The sequence below is a fragment of the Chanodichthys erythropterus genome, chromosome 20, assembly GCF_024489055.1.
Source record: "Chanodichthys erythropterus isolate Z2021 chromosome 20, ASM2448905v1, whole genome shotgun sequence".
Taxonomy (NCBI): Eukaryota; Metazoa; Chordata; class Actinopteri; order Cypriniformes; family Xenocyprididae; genus Chanodichthys; species Chanodichthys erythropterus.
In genome coordinates this window covers 1374887-1387759 of record NC_090240.1, presented here as the reverse complement: position 1 = coordinate 1387759, position 12873 = coordinate 1374887, and the positions used below count along the sequence as shown (strand labels likewise).

Below are 12873 nucleotides of genomic sequence, written 5' to 3'. Positions count from 1 at the left end.
ACGGCTTCTGTGTTGTACTGCGTCATGTCTGCGCTCACGTTTGCGCAGTGTACCCACACTTGGGTTTTAATCCCACTGCAGCCACATGTCTCTGCAGAAATACGTCTTCGTTCAAGAACGTTAACAGTCGTTGCAAAGTTAGTACACGTGTTTATACATTCATTCAAATAATTCATTGTCATCTTCTGTGTCCCAACACAATTCTGTATTATTCTGATTCTAGGTCACTATATGGGGTGAGAAAAATAGAGATGTTTTTTTTTTTTTAATCTAATTTAAATCAAACGTGTTCTTAACCCTCTCGCTGTGTGTAATTTTGACAATGGATCCGTAGTACAGCAACAGTTTGGATCTGCCTTCACTTTTCATTATTTTGAACCACATGTGTAAAATAGGGCTGTCAATCGATTAAAAATTTTAATCTAATTAATTACATACTCTGTGATTAATTAATCTAAATTAATCGCATACATAATTTTTGCTGTGAAAGAATTAAATATTTCAATTCAAATGAATCAATGCAGGGTTTTTCCTGGGTCAAAAATGGTCTTCGGTGTTGACAGACATGGTCATCCACCCAAACAGAAAAAAGTGCCCTACCCACGTGATCTGCCATTTAGAAGTTATATTAACTAATAATATAATTTTCTACCATATACAATTGAATGCGCCTAGCTAACAACAACTTGCTTTGTTCTGGTTTCACCTCACTCCAGTCTAAACTAACTGATTTTAGAGGTAGGCCTAATTTACTACACATTGTCATTTAAATAACCTGAAAATATTGTGGATTATTAAGGCTAATTTTACTAACCACTCTTGCTAAACGGGGTAAGCACACTTATGTTCTCATTTCAGAGTTGTTCACGTAAATGATTATTATAGACCGTGTGGACAGATCATCAGTTGTCATGATTCATTAAAATGAATCTGTTCAAATGAGTCATTAGGTCGCGAATTGGACATTAGCGGACGTTGACGCGTTGCGTGCGAATCGCGACTGTTATTAGGATATCGCAAAAGATTTGTCAACACAGAAACCACTTCACCACTGGATAGGATTTTCTTTTTGTTAACTGAAAGTGTGGTTTATGTCAGCTGCACGTGCAAGGGCGCCTGTCATTTTCCGAATGCGCCTCATGAAACATGGATTCGGTCTTATGAACTTTTAGCATTGTGTCAGTTGATTTAGATTATTATGTGTGAGGTAAGTAAAGCTGAGTTCAGACTGCACGATTTTAGCCCCGATTTTGGCTCGCCGACAGGTTTTGAGAAATCGCCGACAAATGCCCGAAATCACAAGCAAATTGGAGCTCGTTCACGCGAGTGACAATCACGCAGTGTGAATGAGCAAAGACGCGATCTGAGAGAATCGCAGACGAGTCGCAATTCTGCTGTGTGAAAAGTCTTCTTGCTGGCTTTAATAATAATAATAACTCCGGTCTTGCGTGATATCGCGTTGTTTCCTTGTCACATCTCACGTGTGTTTGCTGTGAAACGTAGTTTGCATGCCAGACAGAGATGTCGGCGATTCTTCCTATTGTAAAGTCATGCAGTGTGAAACCTTCTGTCGCCGATCCATCGTGCAGTATGAACACAGCAGTCACTGAATGCTGGCCAAAATAGTCATGCAGTGTGAAAAGAACAGTGACCCGACTGCTTTGAAAATCGTGCAGTCTGAACTCGGCTTTAGAGAGAGTGCAAAGACGGTGCTTACTTTCTCGCATGCACGAGGGAGGAGCTCTGCTCGTTCTGTCCGTCAGTGCAGCAGTCGTCTCCCTACTTCATTTTACAGTCGAATGGTGGCTAGAACGGCTCCAGGTTCAAAGGTCAATAAGGAATGGATTAATCTGCGTTATTTTTTTTACGTGTTATTTTTTCTCCGATTAATTAAAGGTGCCCTTGAACTTTTTTTAAAAAGATGTAATATAAGTCTAAGGTGTCCCCTGAATGTGTCTGTGAAGTTTCAGCTCAAAATACCCCATAGATTTTTTTTAATTCATTTTTTTAACTGCCTATTTTAAGGCATATTTAGAAACAAGCCGATTTCAGGTTGCGGCCCCTTTAAACCGCATGGTCTCCGCCCCCTCCCGAGCTCTCGACTCTATCACAGCATAAACAAAGTTTACACAGCTAATATAACCCTCAAAATGGATCTTTACAAAGTGTTCGTCATGCATACTGAATGCATGCGTCGGATTGTGTGAGTATTGTATTTATATGGGTGTTTGCATTTGATATTGAATGAGTTTGAGGCTATGCTCTGTGGCTAACTGGCTAACACTACACTGTTGGAGAGATTTATAAAGAATGAAGTTGTGTTTATGAATTATACAGACTGCAAGTGTTTAATAATGAAAATAACGACGACTCTTGTCTCCGTGAAAACAGTAAGAAACGATGGTAACTTTAACCACATTGAACAGTACATTAGCAACATGCTAACAAAACATTTAGAAAGACAGTTTACAAATATCACTAAAAATATCATGTTATCATGGATCATGTTATTATTGCTCCATCTGCCATTTTTCGCTGTTTTCCTTGCTTGCTTACCTAGTCTGATTATTCAGCAGTGCACATCCAGACGTTCTGCCCTTGTGTAATACTAACTGCCCTTGTGTTATACCTCAATCATAGGCTGGCATTATGCAAATATTGGGGGCGTATACCCCGACTGTTACGTAACAGTCCGTGTTATGTTGGGATTCGCCTGTTTTCCGGAGGTCTTTTAAACAAATGAGATTTATATAAGAAGGAGGAAACAATGGAGTTTGAAACTCACTGTATGTCTTTTCCATGTACTGAACTCTTGTTATTTAACTATGCCAATATAAATTCAATTTTTAATTCTAGGGCACCTTTAATCGAAATTAACACGTTTTTTTGACCGCCCTAGTGTAAAATACTATTTTTTCCCATATTCATCAATAATTATTACTAAATATTATTATAATTACCAAAAACTTTAGAAAACACATGTACAACGATTTTTTTAATCGAAATTATGTATTTCCTAGTCTAAAATAAACTCACAATGGAGCCTTGGCAGCATGTGACCTAACGTGCTCATGTCTCCTTCATGTCCTTGTTGCCAAAAATGTCAAGCATGGCACATAGATTTTAATTTTATTGGATGAAGATGATGTCATATGATAATACATATGACATCAAATGATAATTTTTTGGTTGAATATTATTATTGTTTTAAATGCGATTTTCTCTGTCATTTATGAATGATGAAGCACCATAGAGAGTTAAATTGACAAGTTTAATATGCAAATATTAGGCTATGTGATGTTTTCTTTATCAGTAATTGATAGGAGATGAGTTCTGTATACATACTGTGTTAGCATTGTTACCAGAGTAATTTTTTGTTGAAATAATTTTTTTTTTGGTCTACTTCTCATCTACTAGGTCACAGGAATGCTAAACCATTATTCGTTAATAAGTACAGGACTTGTGACAAGAGACCAAAATACACACTGCTATTCTGCCTTATATGAGCCCCTAAACTGTAAACCATAAATGACCAGATTTTCATCCTAAAACAAACTCACAATGTACATTTATGTGACCACATGCTTAATAGGGTCCTTTGTGGCAATGGATCTCAAATGTTTGACTTAAGGCCCAGACCCTCCCACAAAATGAGTTTTTAGCCTGAATTCATTGCTGCTTTGTCATATGGAAAAAAAGTGCCACATCAGAGGAAGGTAAAGTTACATATATCTGTACTTTTTCCACAGTGAATTCTGACATCACACAGATTAAGTTAACCTTTAGAAAAGATTTTATTAAACTTTAAACAAAAACATGTAACAATATTAGCAGTATATCTGTATAGCCACAATGAGAAAAAATATATCCTGTATATTTGTCAGTGGTGTTTCATTTCTCAAGACATGTTAAGCATGAATACATGATTTCATAAAGCACAGTCACATAATGTTCACATTTATGGATCATACATAATATAGATTTGATTATGTGACATTTTTAATAACAGCAGAAAAACATTGCAATACAGGAAGTTTTACACAAAATGTTACAAAGCAAAGCATTTTTTTCCATGTTCGTTTCAGTTATCAGATAAAGAATATTAGACAAGGATATTGCCAAAGATCCACAATCCCTAAGAGACGAGCAAGATCAGAAATCTAGACTTTTACATATTTTGCAACTAACTGCTTTTCTAGTGGTGCAATCAACATCTCCTGCAATGTCCTTACACAGCGAACACGCGTGCAATGCATACTGATGAAATATTCCATTTTTATTATGAATGCAAAATCAGCAAAACTCATCATCCAACAGCTGCGTTTCCTGCCTTGCATCTTTTACCCTGATTACAGTCCAGTGTTTTTCCATTGTCCAGAAACGCCTTGCGCTCACACTGACCTGAAGGTAAGTGAAGCCTTAATCCATAAGCATGTCTCAGAGGAAGCCATCTTCTCCAGAGATATACGAGAAGCCATTGAAGGCATTGGAGCTGCTGGTGGCCAAGCTGGGCGTGGGCTCTGGCGTGCGGCCCACAGAGTTGGGCACCATCTCTCTGGTGAACTCTGGGTCAATATGCTGAAGGTCTGCAGGGCCTCTCTGGAGAAACATGCCACAAGCCTTTTTACACAAATCGGCTTTAGTTCCAGATGGAACAGAACTGAATACCTACATAAAGTGAAATGGTACACTGATAATCTTTGGTACCCAACAAAGACCAAAGGCCTAGAGGGAGTTTGTAAGAACCTACCACATTGGGGTTATATGGAGGCGTGATTCGCTTGTGGTAGAGGTCATCCCAGTTTATGGGGGCAAAGAACACATGATTTTTAATCTCCAACTGCAAAACCACAACAGTTGACACATTAACTGTGACACTTAGCCTGATAAACAGTTTCACAATGACAAAGACCTCCAGATGGTCACTCACAAAATCAGCAATAGCTCCAATTCGTCGACGCTGATCTTTCTGTAGGAGTCCGTAGAGCAGGTGACAGGTGGCCTCGGACTTTCCAGGTGGCAGGTAAAGTGGTTTATGCAAGATTGCATCGTACATCTCAGATACATCCCGGCTGTAGAATGGAGGCTGTTTGTCGCAATCATCCAAAAAAATGTTTTTATTATATTCCATTAAGTTTAGGCTAAGCTAAATAAAATATATTGAGCCAGTAGGCAAACTTACTAAGCTGTAAAGCATCTCATAGAGCACAGCTCCAAGACACCACCAGTCCACCGTGCGGTCATAGGGCTCTTTTCGTAGGACCTCAGGTGCCAGATACTAAGAGTGAGAGAATATCACATGATTTTGGGTCACATTAAAGGTGCTTGAAATTGTTGGAATAGTTGAATAACAAGAGTTCAGTACATGGAAATGACATACAGTGAGTCTCAAACACCATTGTTTCCTCCTTCTTATGTAAATCACATTTGTTTAAAAGACCTCCGAAGAACAGGTGAATCTCAACATAACACCGACTTTTATGTAACAATCGGGATCATTAATATGTACGCCCCCAATATTTGCATATACCAGCTCATGTTCAAGGCATTAGACAAAGGCAGGACGTCTGGATGTGCACAGCAGAATCATCAGACTAGGTAAGCAAGCAAGGACAATAGCGAAAAATGGCAGATGAAGCAATAATAACTGACATGATCCATGATAACATGATATTTTTAGTGATATTTGTAAATTGTCTTTCTAAATGTTTTGTTAACATGTTGCTAATGTACTGTTAATGTGGTTAAAGTTACCATCGTTTATTACCATATTCACGGAGTAAAGAGCCCTCGTTATTTTCATTTTTAAACACTTGCAGTCTGTATAATTCATAAACACAACTTCATTCTTTATAAATCTCTCTAACAGTGTGTAATGTTAGCATTAACCACGGAGCACAGCCTCAAACTCATTCAAATATAAACATCCAAATAAATACTATACTCACATGATCCGATGTATGCATGCAGCATGCATGACGAACATTTTGTAAAGATCCATTTTGAGGGTTATATTAGCTGTGTGAACTTTATGCTGTTTAAGGCAGTCGTGATCTCGGGGCGGGGAGTGCGAGGATTTAAAGGGGCAGCAGCCTGAATCGCCGCATTTATGCCCCAAAATAGGCAGTTAAAAAAATTAATTCAAAAAAATCTATGGGTGAAACTTCACAGACACATTCAGGGCCATCTTTGAAACGCCTCTCAGGCATCTATTTCAGTCATGCAAGTGCAGCTCCTATCTCTTTGAATGGGGAAACATCAAATTCTCCAAAGCTGTTAACCAAGCATATGATTACATTTCATATTTGAAATCACTAATGAAATCTGTTTAAAAAAATGTTTCATAAATTTTGTTTCTAAATGCTCAAATCATGACAAAAAACTGCATTTTTCAGACTGGACCACTCAATGCGCATGTGCGACCATAACTGTGCATTTAACTAATAGTTGGATATGTAGTACATCCTACTTTATATCAATTTTTCTTTCAAAACATGTTTTTGTCTTACCGAGATTCACTATGGTAAGCTTATTATAAGTGTTTATATTTTAGACCTAGTTTTCATGGGAAATTCTATACGTTACTCACCTGTGTGTGTATTGTCATATCCATAAATAGAGAAAAGTTGCTCCGGCTACTTTGACACGTGTATGGTGTGGCAATGGCATATGTTGTAACAAAAGTTAACATGGAGCAGCTAAGGCCCTGTCCACACGAACACGGGTATTTTCAAAACCGCAGGTTTTTCTATGCGGTTTGGCCGTTCATCCACATGCAAATGCAGTAAACGGTAACTGAAACTGAATTTTTTTTAAAACTCCGACCAGGGTGAAGATTTTTAGAAACTCTGGTTATGGCGTTGTCGTGTAGATGGTGAAACCAGAGATTTTGGCCAGTGACATTGGAGTTATTTCCTTTGTTTGACGTCAGATTTTGTCTCCTTTGTTTATGTGTGGCGAGTTTTGTAATGAAGGACATAGCCAAAAAACTTTTTTTAAATAACGGTTTTCTATGTGAGGACAACACTTAACGTGTAATTAAACACATTGTGTTCATATTCTGGGCTCATCTGCTTTACTGTACATAGTATGGTTTATTAGTATGATGTTTACTGAGTTTGGTCTTTTAATATCACTGTCTTAGTAGCCTACATTAAGCCACGTTAAATGTTTTAGAATGTCCCAGTCACTGCTTATGACAATGTTTGTTTGTTTGCTTTTTCTTTGAATGAATATGTTACATTGTATTTTCTGGTTTATAGAATTATTAATAATAATAATAATAAAATGCTTAGTAAAATGACAATGTTTAATCTACCAGAACTAATAATAAACTTTTTTCTAGGCTTCTGATTGGCCAACATGGCTTTTGAAAGCACTTCATAGCGTGTTTTTGCATTTTCATGTGGATGTAGATTTCTTTAAACCTGTGCTTATGTGGACGCGATTTATTTTTTTATTTTATTTTTTTTTTTATCTCCACTCCCATTACAAAGAGACAGGATATTTTCTAATATAATTCTTAATATGTGTTCAGCTGAAAGAAGAAAGTCATATACACCTCACTGAGGGTGAGTAAATTATGGGATTATTTTCATTTTGGGTGAACTAACCCTTTAACTCGGAATGAATAGGTCAGAACTACAGTGCTCAGCATAAATGAGTACACCTCCTTTGAAAAGTAATATTTTAAACAATATCTCACAAAAAATTCTGAAATGTTGACAAGACTAAGTTTTATATAACATCTGTTTAACTTATAACATGAAAGTAAGGTTAATAATATAACTTAGAGAACTAAATTTTCAGTTTTACTCAAATTAGGGTGATGCAAAAATGAGGACACCCCACTGAAAGTCTCTGGAGTAAAGCTAAATTTTAGACTACAAATGTCTAATTTAACAAGAATTCAACCACAGGTGAGTCTAATCATTCATTACACAGATGTCCAGCAGACTGTTGACTATAAAAGAGTGTTAAAACCCCTTCCCATTTCATTTTGTCAGCAATGGCACCACATGGAAGAGAAATGTCACAAGAACGAAAATAATTTCTTTACACCAGAAAGGTGACGGCTACAAGAAGATCAGCAAAGCTTTATTTATCAATCAGAATACTATAGCAAAATTGGTACAAATATGTAAAAAAGATGGAACTGCAACCATCTCACAGAGACGTCCAGGTCGTCCACGGAAGTTAACACCTTGACAGGAGCGTCTTCTGATAAGAAGGGTTGAAGAAAATCGGCATACAAGTTCACTGCAGTTTCTATAAGTAGAAAGCCAAACTGGGGTGATTATTTCCCATGACACAATACGGTGTACACTGCAGAGGAATGGCATGCATGGGTGCTGTCCACGAAAGAAGCCTCTCCTAAAGCCCAAGCGCAAAAAAGCCTAGGGAGCTTGCCAGGGCCCATGCTGACAAAGATGAAGACTATTGGGACTCTATACTCTGGAGTGATGAGACCAAGATAAAAGTTTTTGGAACTGATGGCTTCAAAACTATATGGCGTCGGAAAGGTGAGGAATACAAAGAAAAATGTATGGTGCCTACAGTGAAACGTGGTGGCAGTGTCCTTATGTGGGGCTGCATGAGTGTTGCTGGTGTCAGGGAGCTGCATTTCATTGATGGCATCATTCTGAAGAGACAAGTTGAGCATCACTCTCCAGTCTCTAAAAGAGGTCATTCTTGAAGAATGGGAAAAGATAGGTGTTGCAAAATGTTGCCAACTTGTTCATTCCATGCCTAGAAGACTTAGTGCTGTCATTAAAAATCATGGAGGCCATACTAGATGTAGTAGTTTTTGTTGTGGGGTGTACTCATTTTTGCATCACCCTAATTTGAGTAAAACTGAAAAATGTGTAATCTAAGTTATATTATTAACCTTACTTTAATGTTATAAGTTAAACAGATGTTATATGAAACATAGTCTTGTCAACATTTTGGAAATAGTTTTTGTGTTCATTGAGATATTGTTCAAAATGTTACTTTTCAAAGGGGGTGTACTCAATTATGCTGAGCACTGTATTTGCATCTTGATTCGTACCTCTGGAGTGCCACAAAAGGTTGTGGTGGTTCCTTCTGGTTCTATTCCCTCTTTACACAAGCCAAAATCTGTTAACACCACATGGCCCTGAAAGAGATGAGAAACAAAGGTTTCAAAATGTATTTATTATTGTTCATATTATGTGAATTCTAAATTCAAATTAGTTTTACCTGGTAGTCTAATAGAATGTTTTCTGGCTTGAGATCTCTAGATGGGAACATGAAAATATGAAAGTGAGGTCAGGCCAACTGTAAATGGGATTATAATGTGCTATGAATCGAAAGCGTCCCAATTACTGACCTGTAAACTATATTGAGAGAGTGAAGGTAGCCAATGGCACTGGCCACCTCAGCTGTGTAGAAACGAGCTCGTGCCTCTGAGAAACATCGCTCTCTTTGCAGGTGATAAAACAGCTGGAGGGCGACAAGAGAGGACCACTTAGACCTTCTTTTAATACATTCACTCGAAATATTGTCATTAATAATGTTGTGCTAAATCCTACCCTCTGTCAAAATCCTGCCTCCCTTGGACCCCAAATGGTAGCTGTTTGTAATTCCTGATTAAAAATTCTTTAGCATTATTCTGTTGTATTAGATCATCTCAATACAGTCTACAGTTACGTTAAACAGTTCTTCAGTCTGAGTAATATATTATTAAGTAGTCTTATTTATCTAGTGATAAATATACTACCATTTAAACATTTGGGGTTGGTAAGTTTTTTTTTTTTTTTTTTTTTAATTTTTGAAAGAGGTCTGTTAGGCGCACCTTTTTTTAATCAAAAATACAATACTGTGAAATATTATACTATAATAATTATACTGTGTTCTATTGTAAAATGGAATTTATTCTTGTGATCAAAGCTGAATTTTCAGCATCATTACTCCAGTCTTCAGTGTCACATGATCCTGATTTCATTCTAATATGCTGATTTGCTGCTCAAGAAACATTTCTGATTATTATCAATGTTGAAAGCAGTGTGTATTTTTGTGGAAACTGTGATACTTTTTTTTTTTTTTCCCCAAAGGTTTTCAGCATTTATTTGAAATTGAAATCTTTAACATTAGAAATATCTTTACTGTGATTAATTAATTGTGTCTTTTTTGAATAAAATTAATTTTTACTTTAAAAAAAGAAGAAAAAAAAAGATCTTACCCCAAACTTTTAAATGATAGTGTATCATGGTTTCCACAAGAATATGAAGCAGCACAACTGTTTTCAACATTTATAATAATAATAATAAATGCTTCTTGAGCATCAAATCAGCATATTAGAATGATTTCTGAATGATCACATAACACTGAAGACTGGAATAATGATGCTGAAAATTCTGATTTATCCATCACAGGAATAAATGACATTTTTACAATATGTTCACATAGAAAAACAGTGCAAATTTTAAAATCACTATCAGCCATGCTTTCTTCCCATACCTCTCCACCATTGACATAATCCAGGACAAAATAAAGCTTCTCAGAGGTCTGAAAGGAGTAGTGCAGCCCGACCAGAAAAGGGTGTTTCAGACTCTTGAGTAGCACATTCCTCTCTGCCATTATATTCTTTTGCTGTTGTACACAACGCAACATTGACAGAGGTAAACAAGAGAATACAGATATGAGCTGACACCATCTAGAAGACAAGTGACAAGGCTACAGCCTGGAACAGTTTCAAGACGAGCTTCTCAATAGCAATACAATGATATTCTGCAAGCAACTTTAACAGTGCTTGTGTGTTACATACCAGGATCATTTTTATTAATTATATTCCAACATCAAAACATGTGGTAAATAGTTACTGCTACTGCAGTAAATAAAAAGCCCATCTTTTGGCCAGCAAGTAGCGTAATATATTGCCATGGTGCAAAGGACAGAGTAAAAATTAGATTAGATTAGATTCTATCATTATCAGAGTTTTGATCTTTCATATGTAACACTAAAGTCTCTCAAGGGCTGGTTATATGGAAAAACAATATGCATGGTAAAAAACAACCAAACAAATACAAACCTCTTTTTTCTTCAATATAACCTTCTTTTGCAAAACTTTCACTGCATAGAATTTTCCATCTGCTTTCAGTTTTGCTAAAAGCACCTGCAACCCACATGATATCTCAGATATTGTTTTGGATAATATAGCATTTCTGTAATATATATATATATATATATATATATATATATATATATATATATATATATATATATATATATATATATATATATATATATATATATATGTATTTTTTTTTTTGAAGGTCACTTAAGCCTTTAAAACAATCCCAGTGAAAAAAACCCAAAAATTTTCATCAAGGTAACCTTAGTAGACTTCCCTTTGAAGCGTTAATCATTTCTGAAGTCATAAGGTACAATGTTAATCAGATAGTGGCGTCAGACCTGCCTCACCTTCCCAAATGTTCCTTTACCAATCACAGCCAGGAAGTCAAAGTCAGTGGGTTTGGCACTGAAACAATAAATGTCAACATTCTAGCACAAATTATTATGATACTGCATCACAATCTCTATCTATGCACATAAATCCATTTCTGTGTTCATTTGCGCATATGAAAGGTTTACATGATTCTTTTGACAAATAACTAATAAAACAGTGGCATCTTACTGAGGATTGACGGACACACCCAGATTGACCTCGTCTGATGGTGACGATAATGGCTGAAGGGACATTTAAATATGTTAAAAATATGAATCTGCATGGCTGATCTAAAACCTGAAGATGTTAGAGTGAAGAATAAATAGTTCTTACTGGATTATAATGAGCCATCTTCTGTTCCCCTTGTGTGTCTCACAGCAGTTACAGTCCTGAATGTAAAGATTTGATGTGTCCACCAGCACTGAACTCTTATGCTGGTCCGACTGTAGATGTGCCACTGAGAAACTGGATGTTCAGGTTTTGGTGACACATCAGACCCATGAAGGACATTTGGTAACTCAGCATGAATGAGTTTACACAGTAAATACAGCTTTGCAATTCTCCTGCAAATTAGGACTATGAATAAACACAATGTTCCAAAAGGTCATCTATAGTTAGCGTACAGGAATGACTAAATGTGTTGTTTGTTTGTTAGACACAATGTAGTAAAACAAAAAGATCACTTTGTAAGTGACAGTCATAATCATTAAGTTATTCATGTTTTTATTCCTCTTATTCAACACCATCTGTTTATTGGATGGTCAATTATGACCTTTAATAATAATAATAATAATAATAGCATAATAATACATCTTTTGGAAGTATATTAGTATATACACTGACAAGCTGTTTAAATTCTAGTTTCTAATAAAATAAAAATAAAAACAGAGTGTAAACATGGTCATAACAGATGCAGACAAAAACGTGCATTTAAAATAATTTGTTGAAAATTAAACAGTTCTGAGAAACATCTTACCTGTCTGTTTGGAGTAAGCGTTAAATATATAGTTTATGAAGTTTTGCTGATAAAGTGTTATTGAAGTGCATCATTTTCTGCCCATGTCTCAGAACTGTCTCGTTATGCAGCTGGTTTGGCTAAAGGCCCGGGTGAATGATCAACCCATGTGTGCATGACACTAGATATGAGAGCCTGTGTTTGTGTGAGCCAGAAAGACGTACTGTACACTCAGGATAGCAGTGTGTGTGTGTTTGTGTGTAATTTGTTATGCTCTGGAGACATGTCTCCAGAGCATAACAAATTACACACAAACACGTTAAATAAGTTAAATCAGATAAAACTTCCATCTGGGGACATTCGCATTTGTAAAAAACAATAAATAAAGTCGGCTTAAATAATCTTTTGTTTTTGAAAATGTAGAACTGTTAGGGTGTGGCTTTGGGTTAGT

General features: G+C 36.3%; 1 protein-coding gene across 5 annotated transcripts; it reads right to left on the bottom strand.

The window, feature by feature from the left end:
* Positions 1-3789: 3789 nt before the first annotated feature.
* sgk2a (serum/glucocorticoid regulated kinase 2a) lies at positions 3790-12623 on the bottom strand. 5 transcript variants are annotated; one of them, XM_067371044.1, is made up of 13 exons: positions 12444-12609; positions 11801-12030; positions 11657-11709; positions 11443-11500; positions 11051-11134; positions 10480-10611; positions 9350-9462; positions 9220-9256; positions 9050-9136; positions 5183-5278; positions 4931-5086; positions 4751-4840; positions 3796-4599 (listed from the first exon to the last, which is right to left on the bottom strand). In XM_067371044.1, the coding sequence occupies exons 2-13, from the start codon at positions 11816-11818 to the stop codon at positions 4438-4440; spliced, it is 1086 nt and encodes a 361-aa protein (XP_067227145.1). In that variant the 5' UTR covers positions 11819-12030; positions 12444-12609; the 3' UTR covers positions 3796-4437. The 5 variants fall into 5 exon arrangements, with proteins under 5 accessions (XP_067227149.1, XP_067227147.1, XP_067227146.1 ...); XM_067371046.1 differs by lacking the exon at positions 10480-10611 and having other exon boundaries at positions 3791-4599; positions 12444-12611; XM_067371045.1 differs by lacking the exon at positions 11051-11134 and having other exon boundaries at positions 3791-4599; positions 12444-12611.
* Between the last annotated feature and the right edge of the window lie 250 nt (positions 12624-12873).

Coding starts and splice junctions, on each gene's coding strand:
- sgk2a (XM_067371044.1), bottom strand. Junction 5,087..5,182: donor ATGAGATGCTTTACAGCTTA/GTAAGTTTGCCT, acceptor TGCGACAAACAG/CCTCCATTCTACAGCCGGGA. Junction 4,841..4,930: donor TTGGAGCTATTGCTGATTTT/GTGAGTGACCAT, acceptor GTGGTTTTGCAG/TTGGAGATTAAAAATCATGT.